The sequence below is a fragment of the Mustela nigripes genome, chromosome 16 (assembly GCF_022355385.1).
Source record: "Mustela nigripes isolate SB6536 chromosome 16, MUSNIG.SB6536, whole genome shotgun sequence".
Classification (NCBI taxonomy): domain Eukaryota; kingdom Metazoa; phylum Chordata; class Mammalia; order Carnivora; family Mustelidae; genus Mustela; species Mustela nigripes.
Genome location: NC_081572.1, coordinates 48,709,013 through 48,734,719, shown reverse-complemented (window position 1 = coordinate 48,734,719; position 25,707 = coordinate 48,709,013). Strand labels below are relative to the sequence as shown.

At 53.6% G+C, this 25,707-nt stretch overlaps 1 protein-coding gene across 5 annotated transcripts in view; it reads left to right on the top strand.

Annotated features, from left to right (window-relative positions):
• Positions 1-25,707, top strand: part of MPRIP (myosin phosphatase Rho interacting protein) — a 144,435-nt gene that overhangs the window by 61,728 nt on the left and 57,000 nt on the right. For all 5 annotated transcript variants that reach the window (XM_059378788.1, XM_059378787.1, XM_059378791.1 and 2 more), the window contains exons 4-5: positions 16,792-16,943; positions 21,821-21,905. In XM_059378788.1, coding sequence (XP_059234771.1) covers positions 16,792-16,943; positions 21,821-21,905 — 237 coding nt within the window. The remainder of the gene's footprint in view (positions 1-16,791; positions 16,944-21,820; positions 21,906-25,707) is intronic.

Genomic DNA, 25,707 nt, shown 5'->3' with positions numbered 1-25,707 from the left:
AGAAGGGAGTGCCCATGCGCACTGTGCTCCTGTGGACGACATTCTTTCCTGTAGGGGACTGGCTAGCAGTTCTAGAACTGCTGGGCATGTGCACCGTGACTGGACAGTTAAGGAATTGGACGGTGGATAGTGGGGCCACTGTTGGAGTGGGTGCTTCCAGGCAAAAAAAAAAGAAGGCGGTGGGGAGAAGCTAGCACGATCCATGTGGTGCTGGATTAGAGGCAGAGCTAGCAGTACGCTGAGTTTAATAGCGTTATATAAGGAGAGACAGACAGAGAGGGAAGGGTGGATGTAGGTGGGTGGACACAGACGGATTCTGTGCGCCTCCATTTCCGTGCTGTTGGCTCAGAAGGCCTGGAGGCCACAATGCTCCAGCAGCAGTGAGCATCCCTAGCACCTGGGTCTTGGCTCTAAGTACCTTCTCTAAGCTCCTAAGCGGGCTGCTCAGAGAAGTGGCTGGCTCTGGGTCCGGGCTGGAAATACACAGGCTGGGCCTGGAGCACCTTCTAGTGCCAGGCGTTAGGGGAGCACTTGGAGAATGTGCTTGTGTGCACACTGCATACAAGCATGATCTGTCAGACATGCACACACATGATCTGTCAGAGACACAGGAGCCGACCAAGGAGGCCCCCCTCACTGACTGAAGCTACAACAAAAGACATAATTCGAGCAGCAAAAAAATACATAATGCAGAGTTGGAATATAATCCGGAGTATAAAATGAATACCCACAAGTCCATGTAAGTAAATGATTGAAGAAATAAACAAGTAAAGGAGAAGAAACAAAATCTCTTTGCAGAGGAATTCCAAATAACTTGGGTGGCGACTCCCCGCTCAGGGAGCTGGAGCTAACTCCCCACTGCTTATGGGCCGGCTGCGCACGGAGACTTCCCTCCTACCCCAGGGGAAACAACAACTCTAGAGCACAGAGTGCAGCCAGTGGACACAACCTCAGCCAGGTGTTCCCAGTCGCCGTCAACAGTGAGAAGTCCTGTGCCCTGGATAGGATGGAAGACGAGTGGGCCTCACCTTCGTGGTCTTCCTCCCCCAAACCCCGAGCCCCAGTAGAACCAGGAGAAAAATGCCAAATTCCAATGGAGAGATGTTCTACAAAATATCTGACCGGTGATATCATGAATAAGGCAAGTCTGAGAAAGTGTGACAGCCAAGAGGAGCCTAAGGTGATTGACGACTAAATGTAATGTGGGGTCCTGGCACAGAAGAAGTATGTTACGAGGAGACTAAGGAAATTGGAATAAAGTAGGGACTTAAGTTAATATCCTAGAGCACTGGGGGCGCCTGGGTAGATCTGTGGGTTAAAGCCTCTGCCTTCGGCTCAGGTCTTAATCCCAGGGTCCTGGGATCGAACCCCACATCGGGCTCTCTGCTCAGCAGGGAGCCTGCTTCCTCCTCTCTCTCTGCTGCCTCTCTGCCTTCTTGTGATCTCTCTCTTTGTCAAATAAATAAATAGAATAAAATTCCTAGAGCATGGTTGATTCATTGATGATAAATGTACCACACTGTTGTGAGGCGTTAATTACAGGGTAAAATGGGTGAAGGGTATGTGGGAACTCTCTGTACTAATTTCTCAACTTCTCTGTAGATCTAAGTCTATCCTGAAATAAAAGTTTCTTTTAAAAAATATTGTTAAATGAAGTACCATAGAGGGGCGCCTGGGTGGCTCAGTCAGTTAAGCATCTGACTCTTGATTTCGTTTCTGGTTGTGATTTCAGAGTAATCAGATCAAGCCCTGTATTAGGCTCCGTGCTCGGCAGGGAGTCTGCTTGGGATTCTCTTTCCCTCTCCCTCTCTCAAATACATACATACAAACATACATACGTACATACAGGAAGTACCATAGAATCTTGGAGAAAGAGGAAGTCTCTCTAGACTGGGAAACCAGGGAACGTTGCTAAACGAGGCATCAGCGGAGTTGCCCTTGAAGGAAAGGAAGATCCACCCCCCTGGCCAGGAAGCCCAGGCAGGTGTGCAGCACAGAACAAGTGGAGCTGGGGTGGTGGGAGTGAAGTTAGACAGTGGGTGGGCTCAGGTCACGAATGCAGCGTTACCAAGGGCTTCCCTCCATCTCCCTGTGGCCGGAGGCACCTTGCCATGTGACCTGTTGAGCCAGGAGCCTCTGTTCCCTGCCTCTGCAGCGGGAGGCCTGGTGGTGGTGGCGACGGATGACGGTGGGGAGTGAATGACCATGGAGGCCTGGCATCCTTCTCAGGCTTAGCTGTGCTTTAGTGATAAGACTCGTTCAGAATTTTCTGTCTGATTAAACCAAGGCATCAGGACCAAAACGGGAACTGAGGCCGGATTCCTCCATCATCTGGTCCCTCAGCATTTGGAGGGAGGACTGGCAGCTTTCTCACCTTCCTGCTTCCTCACTGTGCCCTGGTCTTGCTGTGAGGTCAGACCTGTGCTCCAGCCCCTGCTGTTGGGCTCCCCTCGCCCCCCATCCCTTCCCTGTGCTTCACTCCTTACCTCCTGCTTCCCTGCCCGGGGGAGGTGATGCCAGTGAAGATGATGCCATCCTCAGATTTACAGGGACAAAATGTTCATGTATTGAAAGAGCCTTAGCAAATGCCCTTCCTCATCTCCCCCTGAACTCCGTGTCTGCAGTTCCTGCTCCCTGAGCCTGGCTCTTCCCGTGATGAGCTTGCCAGACAGGTCTGGTCCTGGTGCCACGAGAAGCCTTCAAGACATTGAACTTCCTTGTCCATGCTCCCCCCAGGCTGTGTTGATGCCTCCGTTTTGCACTGCCCTCTGTGTGGTGGGTGCCATGTCTGTCCCCGGGGCCTGGTGTCCAGTGCACATTTGTTGAACTAATGATTTTTAGAGACCGTAGCCCTATTAACCCCAGCCCCTCCTCAGTCATTCCTCATTCTCTAGATTACACAGCCCTGGGTCTTTCAGTTGGCTCCTGTAGGCCTCTATTTAGGGCCCTTCTCTCCACTGCTTGTCACTCCTATGAACCAAGTTCTGTTTATTTCTGGCCTTTGTTAAGTCCTTACTTGTGTGAGCCCCATCCTCAAGCCACCTTCTCTGCTCCTTCTTTTGGAGGAAGATGGCCTCCTTGGACTGTGGCTGGGGCTGCTTTGAGAGGCATTTCAGAGCAGGTGGAGATTGAGAGAGATCACGGGAGGACTGAGTGGCCTGCTGGGGCTCTGTGTCAGCTGCCAAATCCTGGGTCGCCCTAACCCACAAGGGAGGACCTGGGATCCCTTGGCTCCAGGAAGGCCACCTGGTGGCCCTGGGCTTCATGGGGTGAGGTCAGCTCTGCCCAGCTGCCTGAGTGCCCTTGGGCTGTCTGATCCCTCAGGGCCCTGCTTGTCACCTGCTGGATACCCAGTGTCTCAGGCCTTCCACTCTGATGGACATGATCCTTTCCCAGAAGGAAGCTCTTTCTGTTGGGAAGTGACATGACTGTTGACAGGGACTGTCACTGTTCCTGTCTCCATTGAACTGAGAGGAGGAAAGCTGAGTTTAAGTCCTTTACTTGATTGCCACCCCCTTCAGCCTCCCTCATTTCCTCAGACTGTGCCCTGCCAGTGTTCCTGCTCCATCCTTCACCCCTGGACCTATCCTTGTCCTTCACCCCTGGACGCATCTCTTCCCTTTCCTGCCACACCCCTGCTCTAGCCAGGCTGTCCTCTCGGCCAGCCCTTAGTGGTCTCCTTGCGAACTTTCCAGCTCGCACAGTCTAAACAGGCTGCTGTCTCTCTGCCTCTACAACTCCACTTGCCTTCTCATCCTGGCTGCCTGAGTCCCATTACTTGTGGCGTTAGCTTAGGAGGGTCTGTTTTCTGTGAAGGCAGGGAAGTAGAAAAAAGGTAGTTGGAATATAGGCCGAACACAAAAGGAAGAAAGGAAGGAGAAAAGGAAAAGGAAAGGATGAATGAACTTTTTAGAATGTAAGTGAGGTTCGGTAGGGTGAGGTCCAGAGCCGAAGACCAAGAAAGACTTCTTGAGACATCTTCGGTGCAGAGTGGTGGTTTATTAGAGCACGGGGACAGGACCTGTGGACAGAAAGAGCTGTTGCCCTGGGGTTGTGAGGAGTGGTCTACCATATGCTTGCGAGACGGGAGGCAGTCAGGGATGGCATCGGTCTCTAAGGGATTTTGGAAGCAAGGTTTCCAGGACCTTGAGGGGCTAGCAGTTGTTGGGAAAAGGTCATTTAGTACTGTCTAATAAAACCTTAGTCATGAGACCCTTCAGATATATATTGGTGGGCCATATGCTTGGGGATGATCCCCAGCATGTATCTTGGAGGGTTTAGAGATAAAGGAAGTTTCCAAAGGAATTTGTATATGTTCAGGCAGACCCACAGGATCCTGCTTGGGGTGGGAGGCGTACGGTCAGGCTAGGACTGCCTTTTGCCCTTAGCAAAGTATGAAGGTGGAGGCAGTTGAGTCTAGAGGAACGCCACTCTGCTTGTTTCAAGGACTTGGCAGAGGTTAAGGAAATTTAGTAACTTTTCTTCTGCCTCTGTTTCCCATATCAGAAGGAATGAAGGAAGGAAAAAAATCTCGTTCTTTAGTACCTGTTCTAGCCCTGAATCAGAGGCCTAAATCCCAGTGTCATCCCTGGCTGCTCTTCATTCTCAGCCTCATAGACTTTGAGTCCTTCTGGCTCTGTCTTTTCTGCATATCCCAGTCAGTCACTCTGCACCCCACACACCGTCAGCATTCCAGTCCGGGCCTTCGTTTCCTCTGCCTGCCTCACTTCTCTGGGGTCTGAGGATTCTTGGGAGCTGCACCCCCGTAACACAGTGCCTGGCATGCAGTAGGTGCCAATAAATGTCTGTCCTCTGTACCTAAACATCTGTCCCACAAGTCTGTAAGGTGATACATGGGCTTGTAGGCAGGGCCTTGAAGACTTCCTTCACTCTCAGTAGATGGGGTTGTAAGTATAAAGTTGAAGTAGCGTCTGGTTCCTGAGAACTTAGGCAGGGGCCACACTCCCACAGACCCAGGTGTGAGTCAGACAGGAGTCTTCTAGGTCAGCCCCCAAAGACTGTATGACCTACCAGGAGAAGGGGCCAAGACAAGGGACATTTGCGCAGGCAGGCAGGCAGGCTGGCCAAGAACTGGGGAGTAAGAGGGGCACAGGTGCCAGGTGGAAACCAAGAAGGCAAAACTATGAAGGCGTGGTTTAGTGGTTCTGTTGGGGGGGGAGGTGAAGGAAATCGATTGACTTCCAGGGCCGGAGCTCAGGAAGTCAGCTTGCTGGCTCTGCGCCAGACTAGGCCAGTGTACTAAACCAGACTAGTCCTATTCAAGTCAGAAGTCTCATACCTGTAACAGGTGCTCATTTGTTCATAGTTTGTACCTGAGGTCACCATACCTTCCAGGAAAATAGTTCTTACGTTGTCCAGGTCCAGTTGTGGTGTGAAGTATTGATACCCTATAGGAGAAAAGAACAGCAGGATTCTGGGGTCCCATGCTTTGCGGGGAGAGGTGTCCCTCCTGCCCTTGAGCTGAGGATTGGAAATGGGGAGAGGTGGGAATAGGAAACTGGGGGGGGTGGGTGGGTTGAGATGTGTGCTCACTGAGGCCTCTGTTCTCTGCTGGGGAGGACCTCACGCACGGCCGCTGTAAGCTGGGCTAGCCTTGGCCAGGCTCCATCACTCTGTGATCAGTTCCACACAGGAGCACGTCAGCCCACAGGAGGCATTTGCCTGTGCCCGCTCCCCTGTTTCTACAGGTTGCCTTTCTTCCCGATGTGAGGTTGCCTTTCTTCCCGACGTGGGAGTCCAAGTTGGCCTGGACAGTTGGTTCTTTGTGAGTGTGAATACGTGTGTGTGTGTGTGCAGGTATATATAACACGACACTATCCTGTCAGTGTCCAGTTCGGTGACATTCAGTGTATTCACATGCTTGTGCAACCCTCATCATCACCACCACCCATCTCCAAAACTCTTTCATCTTCCCGAACCGAAACTCCATAGCAGGTAAACACTAATGTTTGTCCTTTCGTGTCTGGTGTATTTCACTTAATAAAGTGTTTTTAAGTTCAACCATGATATCCAATGTATCCAAACTTCATTTCTTTCTATGCCTGAATAATAGTCTCTCGTATGTGTATGCCACATTTTGTTTATCTGGTCATGCATCAGTGGGCACTTGGGTTGTTTCTGCCTTTTTGCTATTGTGAATAATGCTAAAATGAGCATGGGTGTACAAACCTCTCCTCGAATCCCGTGCTTTAGTTCTTCTGGGTATACATCTAGAAGTGGGATTGCTGTGTGATATGGTAGTTGTGTACTTAATTTTTCAAGGACCTGCCAAACTGTTTCTTTCAGTGACTCAACCGTTTCTCTCAGTGGCTCTACGATTTTATCTTCCCACTAGCAGTGCACAGTGTCTCAGTTTCTCCTCATTCTTGCCAACAGTTGTTATTTTCTTTTTTTAAATTAAAGCCATCCTTGTAGGTTTAAAGTGGTATCTCTTTGTGGGTTTAGTTTGCATTTCCCTAATAATGATGTGTCAAACATTTCTTCGCGTGCTTATTGGACATTTGCTTATCTTTGGAGAAATGTCTATCTAAGACTTTAAGCCTTTTATTGTTGTTGTTTTTTTTTTTTTTTTTTTTTTTTTGCCCTTCAGTTTTAGGAATTCCTTATATATTCTGCACATTAATTCTTTATCAGATCGTGATTTGCAACTGTTTTCTCCCATTCTGTGGGTTGCCTTTTCACTCTTGTGATAATGTTCTTTGACACACAGAAGTTGTGGGTTTGTTTTTTTTTTTAAGATTTTATTTATTTATTTGAGAGAGAGAGAGCATACAAGCAGGGGAGAGGGAAAGAGAGAAACAGGCTCCCCACTGAGCAGGGAGCCGGATGCGGGGCTCGATCCCATGACCCTGGGATCATGACCTGAGCCGAAGGCAGACACTTAACCAACTGAGCCACCCAGGTGTTCCTCAACACACAAAAGTTTGTTGCCTTTGCTTTTGGTGTCATATCCCAGGAATCATACCAAATCCAATGTTAGAAAGCTGTTGGCCCTGTCTTCTAAGAGTTGTCTATTTTTTGCTCTTACGTTTAGGTCTTTGATTTACTTTAATTGTCATATATGGCATAGTGGGCCCTTGATTCTTGTGGAATCCTGCAGCCGTGCGGGTTGGTGGGATGAGGAGGAGAAAAGGTGTTCTTCCCTGTGTTCCCTTGCCTCCAGTCTTAGGAGCAAGGTGAGCCTTGGTTGAGTGGCGATGGCTTCCCAAGGAGAGCTGAGGGCCCTTGCCTGCTTGGCAGGAGCCTGTGCTTCTCTGCTGTGCAGTCAGTGGCCCAAGCCAGCAGGCCCGTCTGGCACAGCAGGTATGAGAAGGAACTTCCTGGCATTGGCAGCGAGTGAAAAAGGTCCTTGTTGTATTCTTTTTTCCCTCAAAAAAAAAGAAGCTTAGCCAACCCTAACAAGGCCCCACAAAGGCAGGGAGGTTGGCTGCTTGACAAAGCCCCGAGTGGGTCATTTCCACAGCACCTCTGCACGTACTGTGTTGGGCTAAGCAGCCCCTCTTCTCTTCTGCAGCTCCCGGGCTACAGCCCCAGTGTGGCCATGGCCCTGGGCACAGCTCTTCCCGGTGCTGCTTGGGATTAGCAGACGTTCCCCTGTCTTTGGGCCCCTTTCTGCTGAATGCCTCAGAAAGCCCAGCCCACTCCTGGATGGGGCCAGAGCTAAATCTTGAGAAGGGGACCTCCTAGGGATGGGATCACCTGCTCATTGAGTATCACCGCTGGCAGGAGGTACCTCCCAGCAGAGTAAGTGCTCAGCCCTGTCCTCTGTGCCGATGACGCATGTTGTCAGAGGCTGGTAAATGGGATGTTAGCTCTTTGGGGCTGGTTGGCTCTAGCCGCTGCAGTTGAGGTCAAAGTGCTGAGGTAGGTTAGGGTTTGGAAAGCTGGGCTCCAATCCTTGTGCCTGTCTGGGCCTTGGCTTCCATGTCTGAAATGTGGGGCAGAGGGACGGGTCTCAAACACCCTGTGGGCCTGGGCTGGAGGCAGCGGGCTGTGCGTGTTCTTCCTGCAGGAGTCTGAGTGAATTGAAGCGCCTCCTCTGCCAGCCGCACATCATGATTATTTCTCTACCTGAGCCATGTTTTGTTTTGTTTTGTTTTTAAGTATGCAAATAGTTTTCTTTTAGTTACAGGACTATACAGCCATTGCCATGATCTAATTTTAAGAACATTCCCCATACCCATGCCAGCCAAAGGAACCCTGTACCCCTTACCCATCACCCCTAATCTTCCCCAGCCCCCGGCAACCACTAATCTATTTTCTGTCTCTATCCATGTACTTTTCTGGCCATTTCCTATAAATGGACTTATGCAGGATGGCTGCACCCACCTCTTGCCTTCAACTTGATCATCTGCTGGTTGCAACAGTCCCGGCCCCAGGAGTCATACTTATAGACTACGGGCCCCTGGAGGTCAGGTTCCCTTTCTGGGCCCTGCCTCTCCTTCAGGCCAGCTCCTACCCTTCATGCCCTTCAGACAGTGGAGGATTTGTTACGCTCTCACCTTTGCACGAGGAGCGTCCCACTGTCCACTTCACAAACATGGGATTTGGTAAGGCTGGGTATTCCAACTTGATAAGTGAAACATTTATAATATTTATTATGTTACATATGCTTTAAAATATTTATAAACAAAGCATAGTGTTTATATAGTGAATCTGCAGTATACATTTAGAGTGGTTGGTTTGTTTCATATATTATTCAAAAATATGTGCTAAAGCTGGGCCAGCGTAGACATATAGAGGGAAATCAAATTTATTTTATTGAGGACCTTACCAGCTAGCATGGAGAACAGATGGGCAGACCCATACATGGACCCAAGGCTACATGTAGGGCTCTTCCCTTCAGAGAGGACGGGGTGATCATCCAGGAGGTAAAGGATGTGAGGCAGACATCTGGCAGGAGATGACTCTGAAGGAAGCTGGCCTGTTTCTCCGTGGGTCACCTAGGCCCATGAGGAAGGGGCTCTCAAGAGCCTCAAACACAGGGTGGAGAGCTTGGGCTTGAGCCCGGGGGAGCAGCTAAGGCACGGCCATGTTCATGCTCATGGAAGGTTCTGGGGCCAGTACTGGCAGCCACAGGGGGCCCACCTTGCCCCGGGTTCTAACTGCTGAACAGTGCTGAGGAACTAAGTGCCATGCCTGGGAGAGGAGAAGCCATAGACCTTACCACTGGATGCCAGATGCTCCTGTTATGCCTCCCCCAGAACACATCGCAGGTTTGAGACTCCCATCTGCCTGGCTCGATTTGGACCAGTGGGCAGTGGGGTGACTGTATGGTGGGCAGTAGGAAAGACGTGGATGCGACACTCAAACATGGGCCTGCCTGTGCCTGGGAGTGGATGGGGACAAAGGCTGACCACAGTGCAGGTCAAGTGTCTGGTGCTCTAGAGAAGGATGAACACCCCAGGGCCTTGAGATAGGGACCAGGAGGCACAGAGAATAAATATGAGCTACTCTGCTGCCCTTGGTTTGGCCTGTCATTTTCAAGAGCCTCCTGGTGGCCATCTTGGGCCAGCTGCTGGCCTCCAGTGTGGGCATTGAGGCCTGGCTTTGCCTCAGTTCTCAGGGAGAGGATGGCCCGTGGTGCCTAGAGCTCCCTCCAGTCCCGCCAGGCCAGTTCTCGTCTTCACCCTGCTGGCCTCTTCTCTGTCCCCAGGTAGGAGACAGATGTGCCTAATGCCTTCTTCCCTTTTCCTTGTGGGAAGCATTCAGAGAAAATGTATTGAATAAATTGTCTTCTTACCACCACCCCGTTGCTTGGTGGGGACTGTGTGTGTGTGTGCACTGAGAAACAGCAGGGGAAGCAGCCTGGGTTTTGTGCCAACCCTGAGCCCTCACTTCATCTGAACAGTATCCTCTCTAGTCTCGTGGCAAGCTCTGTGAGGTGAGGGATTTTTTTATTGTGGTAAAATACACATAACAAAAAAACTACTGTATTAACCACTTCAAAGTGTATAGTTCAGTGGCATTTAGTATGTTGGTGAAGTTTTGCAACCATCACCACTATCTAGTTGTAGAACTTTCTCATCATTCCAAACAGAAATCTCATACCCATTAAGCAGTCACTCCTCATTCCCCACTCCCCCACTCATCCCCTGGCAACCATTAATCTGCTTTCTGTCTCTGTGAATTTGCCTATTCTGGATATTTCATCGAAACTAAATTATACAATGTTTGTCCCTTTGTCTCTGGCTTCTTTCACTTAGCGTAATGTTTTCATCTACATTGAAGTGTGTGTCGATGTTTCATTCTTCTTATGGCTGAATACCATTTTATTGTATGGCTAGACATTTTGTTCTTTCTGTTTTTGACTTTTTTTTTCTTTAATTATTTTAGAGAGCTCAAGAGTGTGAGTGCAGGGAGGGGCAGAAGGGGAGGTGGAGGGAATTTGAAGCAGGCTCTCTGCTGAGTGATGGAGCCCAACGCTGAGCTCGATCCCATGACCCTGAGATCACAAACCAAGAGTTGCGTTCTCAGCCGCCTGAGCCACTGAGGCGCCCCATCCGTGCATCCACTAATAGACATTTAGGCTGTTTCTACCTTTTGGCTGTCGTGAATAGTGCTGCTACGAACATTTGTGTATGTTTTGTTCAGAAACCTGTTTTCAGTTCTTTGGGGCGTAAACTTAGGAGCAGAACTGCTGAGTCATATGGTAACTCCATGTTTTACTTGAGGAATCTCCAGACTGCTGTCCACAGCAGCTGCTCCATTTTGCATTTGAAGTAAAGGATATTGTTAATCCCATTTTACACTTGTGGAAGCTGAAGCTTAAACTTTGCAGCTTGCCCAAAGTGACTTTCATGGTGATTGGCAGAGCTAGCATTCTGTTCTGAAGGTGGTGCTCTTCTTGGCTCATAGGCACTGGAAACGTAAAGCCCAGAGGCTACATTAGATTCTCGAGCCTTTGTGGGGAAGAAGGGCCTGGGAGCACGGTCATGTTTGGTTCCCCCCTCCCAGGGTGATGGGTCCACAGCTGATAAGTTCTCCATGCCGTAGGCCCCAGCATGGCTGGCCCAGCCTCCTCCTGTGGGCAGAGTTGCAGCAGTTAGGGTTCATGCTGGAGTCCTGAAGGGCAGGAAGGGGTGCAGAGTCACTTCTTCCTTCAGAGGAGGCCGTGTGAGATCACAGGCACAGACAGACCTGGCATCCGACGCCGGGCAGCGAGGCTGCAGGCGCACCCTGGCCTCGGGGCTGCTGTGTGCGGCTGGCAGCTCCGGTGTGGGGGATAGCTGTGAAACTGCCCAGTAAGCCCTGAGGACTGTGGGATTCAGGGGAGGCTGGCCACACGCCTGGCCAGGGAACTTCGCTGGCTTCTGGCCATGCAGGCAACGGGAGGAAAGCAGTTCGGCCTGGCGGGCACCTAAGCAGCTCCTCATCCCTCCCTGCTGCCCTGAGGCCCCTGGCTGAGGTTGGGGGAAGCCTTCTCTGAGCTGCCAGAGGGGCCAGTGGGGGCTTTTGCTCTCCGATTCAGGGTGGTTTCGTGGTTATGTCTCAAGACTCCTTTTCCATTTTTCTTTCCCGTTTTCTCTGAGAACTTGGACTTTGAGGCTATCCATCTAAAGAGAGCTGCGTGCTAGGGAGAACTGTGGGCTTGGAGGGCGGGGCATCAGGTGGCCTGTTCTACACCTGCATGGCATTTGGTGTCCACCTCTTGTGAGAGGGACTCATGATTTGTTCGAGTCAGGACTCTGAGCAGTTTGATAGTAGGAAGAGCCAGAGACAGTCTCTGTGGTCCTGACCAGCATGTGTTCCTCTCAGGGCATGGGGTTCCAGGGGCGCCTGACATGGGGTACAGTACTCAGAGAAGCTCCCCACGGGACACCTTCCTTCCACAGAAAATTCTGGTCTGACCTCCTTTAATCCTCAAGAAAGGATGTATGTGGTCTCTCCCTGGACCTGGCTCAGGTGGCCTAACCAAGCCTTTGGTGTGGCTGCCCAGCCAGCCTCTGTACAGGAGCTTATGGGAGCTGCTTTCCCCCTCTCTGAGGAGGGCAAGGGAGCTTGTGTTACTGCCTAGGCCGTGTCTGATCCTACTGGTTCGGCAGTAACCCTCGGCCACACTTGTCCTGGGTGACCCCAGTGGGTTCCAGGGCCCTTTATCCCTCTGGGCCCCACTTACAAGCCATTACAGTGCCTTCCTCCTGAGGCTGTCATCAGGGTGAACCTGTAAGTTCTTATCCAGGTCCCTGGCCGACCCTAGAAGACCGTTGGGATTATTCTTGCCCCGGTGGCTCCTCCTGCAAGGAGAGTCTTTTTGGCCTACCTGGAGCATACTCACGCCTACTTCTGGCAGTGCACAGAGGTGCTGGCTGACTGCTGTCAACGAATAGCACTGCTTGTCCTGTTCCTTAAGTGGGTCGTAGGGAGTGTGATGGAGCAATAATACGGAGTACAGGACAGGTGGGAAAAGTCTTGATCCCTGATTTTTCATTCTGTGTGTGTGCATGCCCATACACCTGTTCTTCCCAGCATGAAATGTGTGATTCTCAGTCAGTCGTGGACAGATAGTTCTGAAATACACGAACTGTTGCAGGACCTGCAGTGCACTGCGTTGGCCTTCACCTTGAAAGGCACTTTTGACCTTCAGATTCTGTGAGCACTTCCTGGCCCTGGGTGAAAGCCTTTGTTTCTGTGGATCTCTGATTGGAGAAGTGGGCCATTCTATCCAAGTTTTACCTGACCTCTGGTTGTATAAGCACAGCTTCCTGGAGGAAAAGGGTCCCCACCTGTAGCTGTAAATGGCACCTCTTTGTACTTCTGTCCTACTCTCCTCTTCTATCTCTCTGAGAGAAGCTTACCTTCCAAACTTCCAGGATCCAACAAGAAGTGGAGGCTACCTGTTTTCCCCAAAGTGCACCTGCTTGGGCCAGGGATGGGGGTGGAGGGTATCCAGGGGCTAAGGCTTTTGTAGGAGGATCTTTCAAAGCAAGCATCTGACAAGTGCCCAGCTACAGTGGACAGAGGTTTCCTTGGCCTTTTGTGGGCCATTGGGCAGATGACAGGAGGGCTGGGTTCTCAGCAGGATGTCATCACATTCCCGGAGAGAGGCCCTTGTCTTAGTCCTCCGGCTTGGTCATTTCATGCTTATGTGGTCTCCGGCCTGGGGATTTGTTGACACTGCCGCAGCTCTGCCATCTTAGCTGGTGTCGTGTGGAGACCAGAAGAGGACTGGAAACCCCCAGATGGCTAGAGGGCCATCTGGTGACATTGCTGGCTAAAGAGTTAACCCATAACTTCGCAACACAGCTGAGCTCGAAGGCCTGCAGATAGCCATCCCTTTTTTGAAATCGAGCAAAACTGGGTGCCGCTCAGCCTGGTAGGAGGCCTGGATTCTTCACAGCTGGAGGTGCGAAATGAGAGCAGGGAGCTTGTCAGATGGAACTGGGTCTCTGCGGATGGCATGGGAGTGAGGGCACCCCTCTGGCTGGATTTGGGTTGCAGCCTAGATATCTGCCCTTGCTCTTCAAGCAGAGGGGCTGGCCAGCTGGGAGATGGGTTGTCAAGGATCCATTCTCTCCTCCATGCTGAGAATATGGACGGGTAGGACCTGCTCCTGCTCTGAAGTGGGGAGGGCCACACCTGGGCCTAGGGGCTCTCTGGAGGCCCTTGGCTAAAGCACCCAAGCTCTGGGTGCAGGAGTTGTGGTTGAGCACAGACTAACGAAGGGGCAAATGGGGGTGGCGGTACAGACAGCGTCATAGGAGTTTGGGAGTTGTCCATGAGAGGACGCACTGGCCCGGGGCCTGGCCTTCGGTACCCATCTGAGACAGTGAGCCACTTCACGGCAGGTGGCACCGTTGAGACTCAGGAGGAACTATTTCCACAGCACCTGCCTCTCCTCCCTCTTCCCTGTATGCGACAGGGTTAGATTATGCCCACCTCATGAGTAGTGTTTAAGGAAGCCTGAGAGAGGTTGTAATCACAAGACACACAGGTAGTAAATAAATGTTCATTTCCTGCAGCTGTAGCTTGTTGTTTTTGCCTTTGATTGACACCTCTGAAGGCTCTTCTGGAAGGAGGGAGAGAACTCATTTTGTATACGTTAACAACTGAGGCCCAGAGAGGTTGTGGGATGTCTAAGGGCCTGGTTTGTAACTAGGTCCCATGACCCCGTTCCGCTGCAAGGCTAGCTGGGAAATCTCATCACTAGCTTCTGGCCACGTGTCCAGCAAACCCAGTGACTGTGCATGAGGGAATGACGAGCAGTTTCATGACCACTGAGCCCTGGAATGGTAGTTGCTAAAGATGAGCACGTGCCTTCAGATGGCCCACTAGAAAGTATAGGAAGAAAAGAGTATTAGAATTTCTGTTGGCCTGTTTTACTGTCACTGTTTAGCTTACCTGTGTGTGTATGTGTGTCTGTGTGTGATAGTTTATAAGGTATTAGCACAGATAACTTAATCCATGCATCCCTGTGTCACAGGTGGGCATACACTGGCACCTGTGACACCCATGAGTCCAAGCACTGGGTAGGCTATCAAGGACAAAGGAGGAAAAGTCACCCTGGAAGAGCTCCTCTGCCCTCCCCTCTCCCGCTCTGGGCTCTGTGTTCCTGCTCATGGCCCTAATACTCACAGCAACCCGTGGTGTCAGTGTCCCTGTTTCATATACAAGAGGACCCACCCCAGAGAAGCCTTGGGAGAAGCCACCCCAGGGAGCCTTGTCGGTACCAACTGGGAGCGTGTGCCTCTGCGTCGGGAGGCTAAGCTGAGAGAGCAGAGGCCATGACCCCTAGTTTGCCCAAAGAGGGTTCAGATGGGGCAGTGGCATGATGCCAGAGAAGACCTGGGATTAGAAATTCTGAAGAGTAGGACTGGAACTGGAACAAGGCGGTGGGGAAACCTAGGAGGCCTTGCCCTGGGTTGGAGGGGTGCTTTCTTGAAGCTGTGGGAGGAGCACTCGTCTGGGGAGGGGGACTCAGCCTCTACATGCTCATGGGTCTCCCCAGCCAGTGGGTGGGTCCCAGGCCTCCCCCCTTATTCACTGCTCCTGAAGAACTCCTTTGGTTGGTTGCAGGATAACCCAACAAGCCCCCTTTCCCAGCTCAAGGACTCTTCAGGAGTGCCCAGGAGAGACCCTCCAAGGCTGCTTTCCTGAGGAAGAGCATCCTAGCATGTGTGTGGCCCACCCTCACAAGTGGGACTCGGGCCCGTCTCCTAGCCCCAGCTGAAGTCAGAGGCCTCCCTGTTCTCTCACAGCTGGCTCACCTGCCCTGCTACCTGCATTCTGAGCTGTGCCCAGAAGGTCCATAACGAAAGGGTTTGGGGAGTTGGGAACCTTACTTCCTTCCCCTCCTGCGGACCAGAAAGCCAGCAGCCATGCTGGGTGAGGGCTCTGGCACTCAGTGCTTCTCTGGTCCAACTTCTGTAGTTGGATACCAGGACTTGAGGAGGGGGGTAGCAGTGCATCAGAGATGCTGGTGGGCTGGCCTGGAAAGTACCAGGAAGCTCATATGCACTCCAGCTGGAGGGGGTCTGGGAGCTTCCTGCTTCCTTTCGTTTGGCAGATGAAGAAGGGTTTCTGGTAGCGGTTAGAGTTGGCCTGAGCTTGGCATTCACACCGAACCCAGCATCTTGACCTTCAGAGCAGGCCTCTTCCCCGTGCCCTGGCAACAGGGAGCTTGCAGCCAGGCAGGGCTAGGACCTACCTCAGAGCCTTAGGAGGGAGGTACCTGATAAAGCAGCCACCAGCTGGCCACCGTGGCTATTTCTTCCCCTGCCGCTTTGTCAGGAACCCAGCTCAGGAAGTGCTGAATCCTTAGGGGCCACTCAGTAGGGAAGCTGGCAGCTGCCGGGGAAGTTGGGCAGCCTCCCCACCTCGTCGCTCACACCATCAGGGGTCCTGGCCAAGGCTTCCCTTGCTGGGAGAGCCACCAGAACGGGGCATTAGGGTAGTGCCTTGCCTGACTCCAGGCCAGGAGCTCTTTGCCCTTGGGGTGGTGACAGCCCTGGTGCCTCACTTCCCTCCCATGAGTGCCTTCCTGTTTGGGGGAAGGTGAGAGGCCAGAGGGTGCAGGGCTAACAGATCCTCTCCAGGCACGTCCTCCTTGCTGCCCCCACCCCCGCAGGAAGCTCCAAATGCCCTCTTTGCTTGTTCTCGGTGTTCTTTTCCTCATTTCAGTGTCTAACAGTGTCAGAACAGGAAAAAGTTTTTATTCGCTGCTCCGGCGTCGGCTGGGCAGTCCTGCCAGGTGGTGGGGGGTCACCTGCCCTGAGTGGGCTCAGTCTGCCTCTACAGCATCTCTGATAACTGTGGCTCCAGCCTGCCAGCCCCACAGCCCGCCTTCCAGGATGTGGCTTCTCTCCGGTTCCCTCCGTGCCTCTAAAAATAACCTTGCTATTTTGGAACCACCTCCTCTGGAGCTTTTTCTCACTGCTCTCTCTCTCGGAGCTGCAACCCCTGGGAGACCATACTCTTGGCTGCCTCTGTCCTTCCAGCTGTCGTTAGGGAGCTGTCCCCTTCCTGCCTCTCTCCCTTCCCCCGCTACTAGCTGGGATCTTGTTCTCCTGCTAGGAGGGAATGTCCAGCTGGATGTCCTCTGAGAAGAGCAGGCCTGTCACCTCTCCTCTCTGGGATGGCTAGGACAAAAGTGGGGCCATGAGGGTGGGGACGAGGCAGAGCACCACCCTGTGCCCCTGTTGTAACTGGGGATCTACACAGCTGCCAGAGGGCTGGGAGGGCCTGGGGGTGTGGGGACAGCCCATGCTGCCATACTCTGACCCATGAGTGCTCGTCTCTGCATGACCCCCTGCCCCATCTTCTTCTTTGCAGCCCACAACCCTGCCTCAGGGCACCATCAACATGAACCAGTGCACAGACGTGGTGGATGGGGAGGGCCGGACAGGTCAGAAGTTCTCCTTGTGCATTCTGACCCCTGAAAAGGAACATTTCATCCGGGCGGAAACCAAGGAGATCATCAGCGGGTGAGTCTGCCCAGCACCTCTGCATACCAGCAGGTTCTTGGGCCAGTTCCCTCTGGCACAAATTTGGCAAGATGGCCATCACTTTCTTCCCCACGCGTGTTCCCTCTTCTGAGTCCCCTCTCTCTTCACACCGCCACCATGTACCCGGTCACCACACCAGAAACTGGCCTCACCCTGCACCTGTCTTTACGTCATTCCTGTGTGCTCATACTCTCCTCGTGTCCCACTTCCCCGGGACCCTCCCTCTGCTGGCGCTGCCCCACCTCCAGGGCTGCTGCAGCTTCCTTCAGCCTCTCATTGGTCTCACCACCTCCATTCTCAACCCTCCACCCATGTGTCACTCGACCATGAGGGTTTCAGTCCCCAGAGCACACATGACCTTGCCTCTCTCCTGCCTGAAGCCCTGTGAAGTGCAAGTTCCTTGGTTGGCCCAGGAGGCCCCTTCCCAACCCTCCAGCCTCACCCCCACCACCCTTGTGTCCCTCATTACCGAGCTGCTTATCACTGCACACCCCTGTGCTGCCCACCAGCTGTGTGCCTTCCCTCCCACCCTGCCTTCACTTTGGAATGACCCCTCCGTCCTTCAGCCTGAGTGTCCGCTTTTGCAGGAAACCTGCCCCCATGAGGCACTTGGCACCATCAGCTGGCTTTATGAAAGATGCAGATTGTCTGGGCGCACATCTGGCCTCCTTTAGCCGGCAGTAGGTCCTTGAGCGTGGAGGGCTGTGTCCCATTCCTTGTCCTTGGGGCCTACACACAGCAGTCACTCCAGTGCTGCTATAGACCCTGGCTTCTTTGTCCAGGTGGAAAGAATAGACAGTCCCTGAGTCACACCACTGCACTGGCCTTGCCCTGGTCAGAAGCTTAGGGGAAGCCCTGGAAGGTGGAAGGGGACCCGGGTTTTCAGGTAGCTGACAGTCCAGGCGAGCAGAGCTCCATGCTGCTGAGCTCATACAGCGTGTGCCTTCCAGAAGTCCGTACTCCTGGGCGCATGTTACCAGCTCTGTGCGACCTAGCCCCACAGTACATGCGCAGTGAGCAGGCTCAGCATGCCTGGCCAGGAGCTCGGGCGCTGGATCTTGGAGAATCCCATTGGTCCTTTAAGGCCAAGAAAGCTTTGAGAGAGTGAATTGGGGTGTGGTCGGGGTGGGCGGTTAGGGATCCTGGGCTGATTATTGTAGTGCAGAGTGGAGGGAACTAGGTGAAGCCTTTTGGTTTCAACAAGTAAAAAAATTCTGAGCACTGGCTCAGCTTCAGGATCTCCGGCCAAGGCTGCTGTATGAGGAAGTGAGAACAGTGGTCAGAAGGTCCCCAGGTTTTGCCGATTCAGAAGTTTAAATCCACACTGTGCCGGGCTGGAGCCGAGGGCCAGAGTTGCACTGTAGAGTGACCAGCGGACCCTCTGCTGGGGCTGCCAGCTCAGCCTGAGTCCTTCATGCTTAGAGAGAGGGTTTGCATTTCTAATTCCTAGGGGCAAACAGCAGGACCGCTTGGCCTCTCCCTCTCCCTGTTCTTAATTGTAGAACTATATGGTTTAGGAGTGTAGAGGGCTCAGGGAGCCTGGCCAGCTGAATCAGAGAAGCATAGGACTCTTGATTTTGGGGACGTGGGCTTGAGCCCCATACTGGATGTGGAGATCAGTTAAAAAAAATTTTTTTTTAAATATACAGAGAGAGGACTTTTACAGAGCCCTCATTCTACAATTGGGAGACTAAAGCTCTGGAAATGCAAGAATCCTGATGAAGGGCAGTCTACAGGCATGAGGGACAGCGGAGAACCACTCACTTTTCCCGGCTCACACCTGCTACTGCAGCCCTGTCTGGCAGATAGACAGCTTGCACTGAGGTGCCACTGCCCCGCGGGATTCCTCGGGTGAGACCTAGCCCTCCCCTGAGGTGTTAGGTCCGGTGGAGGATCCTGATTAGCACGAAGTATGAGAAGGGGTGTCCAGGGTCCCCAGGACAGGCTGGGGCATATGTGAGCCAGGGAACCCAAGTCATTGATGTCGTGGTGTGCTACATGGCATGAGGAAATTGACAGCTGACACAGCCTCTGCCAGTTAGCCCAAATCCTACCATCAGGCACCTACCACAAGCCAGGGGACTGCCTGTCCTGATCCCCTCTCCTAAAAACACTGCAAGTACAGGGATGGGGGACTGCCATTCCTGTGCACCTTGAGTAGACAAGGTCATTGGTGGACCAGGACACCAGATGTGTGTGTTCTCTGGGTCCCGCATGTTGGCTGGGCCATCCAGGTTTGTGCGGTGGCTCAGAGGTATACGCAGAGCTTTCCCTGTCCTCATCCCTCCCCATCAGGCAGGGTTTGCCCCATGGCAACCTGTTCCTGTCCCCCAGCAGCAGCATCTTTGTCCTCACCACCCACTGGTACACTAGGCCTCCTTTACAGAGTCACGTCGGGTAGTGTGCTCTGGGGACAGACTTCTGCCTCCATCTCTTCTCCTTCCTCTGCCTCTCACCTTTGGACGCATGCCTCCCTTGGCATCCTCACCACCTGGCACAGTTCCTTTGCCAGAAAATCTCACCTGTGGGCTTTTAGACCCTGAGACCCATCTCCCAAATGAGGTATGGGCTTCGTCTGGGCAGACTTAGAGCAGGGGTAGTTAGAGACAGTCCATCCAGACTTCTTTCTGTGTTTTTCTCTGAACAGAGGCTCCTGAGCCGCCTGAGGCTTCTCATCCAGAGCTGGATGGAGAGAGTTGGTGGTTCTCTTTCCCACTCTCTTATGCCAGGATGGGCCTTCAGGATGTTTGAGGCACAACTTAGCACAGGTCTTTCAGAGGAGGTGGGATGTAAGCAGGTGGGTGGGGACTCCAGCTGAGCTGGGCCTGATCTTTCCCCTTCTCTGTTTTCCTGCCTCACAGTTCTGCCCCCCTCGGTCTCACTCATCCTGGCTCTTCCGTCAGAGTTGCGGAACCCAGCCTACTGTGTCCTGGCACTCACTTCCACCCCCAGTCCCGTGTCCATATTCGCCCCTTGCCTCTCTTCCCTCGGTGTATTTTACACGGTGACACATCCGAAGGATGTGTTACATGCTTCCTGCTGGGCTTCTGTAAGAAACCTTAGTGCAAGGGACATATTCCATCATCTGTCTTGGCCAGCCCCAGCCCACCCTGAGTCTGCAGCCTTCTTTGGGCTGGCACAGGAGCTCGTTGAGCTCTGGCCAGTCGGCAGTGCCACCGCGGTGCAGATCTCTTCCCTCAAGGCCCCGTCCCTCGGGCTCGCCGGTTTGCCTGCTTGCTCGTGTTGCCAATTCACAGCAGCTGGGCCACCTGCACCTGTCTGTCACGCCTCCGTGCTCCTGGGGCCCTGGAGGGTGAGGGGACTTTGTGAAGCAGTCTCTCCTCATCTCCTAAGTAAAGCTCTGAGAGGGGTCTTCAGCAGACACAGCTTCCTGGGGTGCCCAAGGAATGTCAGCCCCTGTGGCAGACCAGAAAGCAGGTCTTTTAATCCCACATGTGTGTGAGTTCCTCAGATTATGTGAGTGAGGCGCTGAGAGTCTGCTCATCTGCTGGCCTTGCAGACACAGTCATGCTTCCTCTTGGTTCGGGGCCAGCCCGCAGAGGAGTGACCCACAGGGCCTGCGCCTCAGGTCTCCGGAGTCATTCAAGCTCTGGGCAAATACAGAACGAAGCTGAGCTGCGCTCACCCCAGATGCTCTGATTCCCCATGCCCAAACCCCCTTCCCCAGCTCTCAATAGCAAAACCAGCATACCCTCCTGAGGCTGTCCTAGAAGGTCACCGACTGTGACCAACTTTCCTCCCTCCGTCCACGATTTAAGAAGCACCTCGGGGTGCTAAAGACAGGAGCCCTCCTTCCTGACTGGCTCGAGTGCTGGTGCTGGCGGGACAGGCTCTGCCTCACACTGCGGCTCAGCCACCGTCCCGGGCCTGGGGTGACAGCAGGCCCAGCACAGACCCTCAGGGTCCAGGGAGAGTGGGGCCAGAGTCTCCTACAGTACCTACCCCTCTGGAGAAAGCACCCTTCACCACCAGCTCCTCCTGTCCCCCTCCTCCAACCGTTCCAGGTGTTAAGGCCTCCAGTGAGGCAAGCAGTGGACATGTTATGGCCTAATCTGACCCCTGCTTTCAGAGAGGAGGAGACTGAAGCCCAGAGGCACAGGGAGCCCCCAGGGTTGTGGTTAGAAAGTAGTAGAGCCAGCTCTGTATCAGCCCTCCTGCTTTCAGCCACTGCTCTTCCCATGCTCGCCTGCTGCCTTCCCTGCTCCTGGTCCAGAGGGGACTTTCCCACTTGTGGGCCTTGGAGTGGGTCCCTGGGCAGCTCTGCTGGGTCTTCCCCAAAGCCAAGGTGCCCAGAGCCCTCAGGGTGCAGGTAGGGCCCAGAGGTGAGTGAATGGGTCTGGGAGGTCAGCTGCTCAGCCCCTGGAAGTGACCTGCCACAGAGAACTTAGGTAGCACAGCTGCTGGTTTCCTGTCTCTAGAGCTCTAAATGCTACTCAGTAGCAGCCCATCTGTGCCTTAGCCAAATCTACCATGGGAGGACAGTTTTAAAGCCAAGTCTAAACCCAAAGATAGGGTCAGTGATGGAAACTATGATGTGTTCTGCACATCTATGGCTGGTCACAGGGCCCTCTCCACCTGCACTATGGTCATTGTGGGGTCAGCATCTGGGCCTGGTCCCAGCACAGCTTGTGCTTGTCCTGGGCTGCACTGTCGGCACTTCCCCAGTGGTGGCTGGCTCAAGTCTGGGTTATGCTCTGTCCTTGCTCCACTGCCCAGAGGCCTGGCCACTGGATGGGCACCCTCAAGTAGGAAGTATTGGGCCTGCTGCCTAGACCACCCAGTACGGTTCCCAAGTCCTGAGGGCAGGGATCTGATCCCTCCTCTTCTCTCCCCAGATGGCTAGAGATGCTCATGGTCTATCCCAGGACCAATAAGCAGAACCAAAAGAAGAAGCGGAAGGTGGAGCCTCCCACACCACAGGTAGGTAGAGTGGTGTCCATCAGTGGGGCTAGGAGGAAGTAAGAGCTCCCCAGGAGGTTAAAAGACTTCAGAACCCAGCCTAAAATTAGGGGTGAGAAAAAGGATCCAGATGGGAGTGCAGCTAAAGTGGTTATGACCCCTGCATGGGCTCTCCTTCCCTCCAGTGGTCTGTGGGCTGAGGCCTGCATGCTCCTCTCCAGGCCGCAGGGCAGGACCCCCCGCAGGATAGGGTGGCCTCACTCATGTGCTCTGGGTTCACCCCAGGAGCTTTGCAGTGAGGGAGCCGGTGCGCAGTGGCGGCATGATAGCATGTCTGTTCCTTGGCTGTCCTGCCAGCTGCTAGCGAACAGAGGGCTTGCTCAGAGGGGCTGCTTGCTATACGTGGGTATCCTTGTGCAGGCAGGGAGGGTCATAGAGCATCCTGGCTGAGTGAGGAGCTCTCAGGGGACCCTGTTCCTGCTCTGGGCTTTGAACAAAAAACTGGTAAGACCTTGACTTTTGTGCCCCTGCTCTAACTCCCATTTGACCGAAGTGGGGGGTGGCTTGGTTAGGTCCCATCAGCTCTAATCCTTCCCTAAAGGCCACTCTCCTTGTCTGCAGGGACACAGGCACCCAGAAGGGCTCTCCGTCTTCCTGCCATGCTCCTCACACTCCTGGGGCCCTGGTGGAGCAAATTAACTTTACTGAGCCTCAGTGAACTGCTTTATAGAATGGGCCTTTGGACACCCAGTTACAGGGTTGTTATGGGCATGGAAGGAAGGAATGAGCCCTTGATGGGTGCTCAGCGAATGCTCCTCTCTGCTCCAGACTTCAGTGTTACTGAGTGCTTTCCCTTGCCTGATGGAGCCTCACAGAAACCCCCAAGAGTGAGCAGGATGGGAATGGGGGTCCCTTTGGCATCTTGCAAGGCCCAGAGTCTGGCAGCAAGCCAGCCCATGATGGAACCTGAACCACCCCTGGGGACTCAACAGTCCTTAGTGGCTGCTGTCTGCCTCACCGAGAGGTAGAGGTCCGCCCAGGCAGGACCAGGGGGTGTGTGCTGGCCTGGGTACCACCACCACCAACCCACACCCACCTGCCCCGGCCCTGCCATGCACGGGTCCTGAGGGAGTGCAGCCCTGGGCCCACTTTAAGCTGATGGTCATTGTTTGCCCTCTGTCCACCCTCCCCAACGAGCCTCAGGCCAGCATCCCCTGGAGGGTAGCATACCTGGCGAGAAGTCAGCAAAATGCAGTCAGAGACCTTCCTGGAGACTGAAAGTGGGACTTCGTGCTGGGGAACGGCAGATACGCACACAAATGCCCCAGCACTGCCCGGTTTGAGAGAATAACCCCAGGCAGAGTCATGGCATGTAGGCTCGCTCTGCGTTTCTGTAGTGATGCCATGGAAGCAGTGCTGGAACAGAGCTCTGGCCTCCAGGTCAGGTGACTTTGCGTGTAGGAGACATGTTTGGCCCAGACCAGGGCACTTGGTTGTGTCCCTCCTGCCTGCCTGTCCCTCCCCCCAGATAGTGCTGGCCAGCCACGGCTGCGCTTCACTTCTGCAGTCGGTAGTGGGAGCCCCGTGATCACACGGTGAGGAGATGACCCACTTCTCTGAGGTCTCTTAGAGCCCAGGTGTCCCCGCCTGCTCTGCTTATTCCCCTTATGAGCCCTGCAGACCCAGCCTGGCAGGGCTCTTTTCCTTCTGCCCCTTGCTCCCAGGAACATCACATATGATTCCACTGGTTTCATCTGGGGGCCCATCTTCCTGTGACTAAGTGTCAGAAGGTCACGTGGGGTCTCTCCAGAGAAGAGTTGGGAATCTCTGGGCAGGACTCCGCTCCACAGTCTGATGCTGAAGGTGTTTGGATGCCCCAAATGGAGCACGGAGGGGATCCTAAAGCTTTCAGGGCCCCTGTAGAGGCCAGAACCCAAGACCGCATATCTGGTCTCATTTCTCTGTGGCCTGAGGGAGTTCTGGATAAAATCAGTAGGGTGAGGAAGCATTGCTGTGCTGTGCCCTGCCCTGGGAACTCAGGCAGGAGCATCCACAGGGTCCCACGTGAACAAGGATGTCTTGAGCAGTTGGGAGTTCCGGTCATAGTCCGCTTTTTGAGTGCTTTTCTGAGAGCAGGCCCTACGGGAGGATGAGGGTCAGGCTGCAGGGGAGCAGATAGCCTATCGGGTAGGGTCAGCGGCCCCGGCAGAGCCAGGACACCAAGGAGACAGTCTAGCCCTGGCCAGGGCCTCTGAGGCCCGAGAGGTGTGGTTTCCAGAGCTGCTGCTTAGCGGCTGTTTACTCCCACGAGGGAAGACTTTCCCTGATACTGAGATGTCTAGAGAGGAGGAGGAGGAGATTTACTCTGGGTGTGACTAAGACAGGAAGGATGGAGATCTTACCACCCTCTCCCCCAGATCCCAGACCTGGGACTCTGACAAGGTCAGGGGCCGCCTGTATCCCCTGCCAGGTGTGTGGGTTGGGAGGTATGTAGGAGCCAGAAGGGGGGGTGTGTAGCCATGTGGTGCTGAGAAATGTATATTTCCCAAGTTCCCTGTCATGGCTCACTGGGTCTCAGGCCTAGAATTTCCTCTGCCTCTTGGGGATCCCTGCCAGCCCACCCCTTCACTATGGGGATCACCCAGGCACCAGAAAGGGCTGTGCATATGCCGTGGGCACTTGACCCATAGCATGGGGCTAAGGGCTCTGGCAGCCTAGGCCGCCCCCCTCCGAAGCACAGCCACCTGCCTCGAGCTCTTTGGCCCTTTCTGGCAACCTCTACGTACACTTGGGCGCAGGCTGTCTTCCACAGAGGGGACGGATTCACCAAGACCAGTCTTCACATCACCCCACACAGCTCTGTCCCAAGCCCACCAGAGCATGCCCAGCCTCTGGTTTCTGGCCTTTGAACAGAAGACTCCGTTGTTGGAAGGGGCCATGGTAGGGGGACCTGGAGTGACTTCTTCTTGAGGGAAGCATTGCTGGGATAAGGATTGAGGGCAGTATGTTAACTGGAGGTCCAGGTGGCCCTAGGGCCAGCTCTCCTGAGATCGTGAGAGCCTGGTTCTGTTGGAGCCCTCAGGAAACTGTCCAAAACCATTGCCATTATATTTTAAGAAGTCCACTTCTTGCAAAGTGGGTCAGAGCTATAGGGACTCTCCTGGGAGCCAGGTCTGTGGGTGGCTCTGACCAAATGGGCAGTTGGGCATGTCCTGGGTCTGTGGGAAGAGGCTTCTTTTTCTTTACCCATCTCATGAGTCCTAGAATCCTTGCAAGGCTAAGGAAAGTTTTGGACCTGATAAAATGCCTGTCTTTTCCCATTGTGATACCTGGTGCCATGGCCTCTCAGTGAGTCCTTTAGATTGCCCATCCAAAGCATTTCCACCACCCCGCTGCTGCTCCTGAGGGTATCAGGTGGTAGAAGGGGCTTGAAGCCTCACTCTGGTGGGTACGTCCTTGTGAGCCTGGTGGGCCATTCTCTCAACCCAGGCAGCCTCCCTTGCGGGGTATGTTGGGGAGAACGGGAGAGTGCAGTGGTGCCCCAGAGCCCAGCACGCAGTCCGTGCTCAGTGGCTGTCTGACAGCCTGCTGGTCGATACCGGGTCTGTGCAGGTGATTCATGGACACAGAACCTGTGTCCGCCTTGGCAACGGTCCCTACTCAGAATTGGGTTAAGGTAGGTTTCTAAAAATGAGGTTTGGCCACCAGGATGTATTGGCGGAAGGTGAGGATTTGTGTATTATCCCCCATGTTTGGTGGAAGACAGCTCTAGGACAGATCTTCTTCTTCTTCTTCTTCTTCTTCTTCTTCTTCTTCTTCTTCT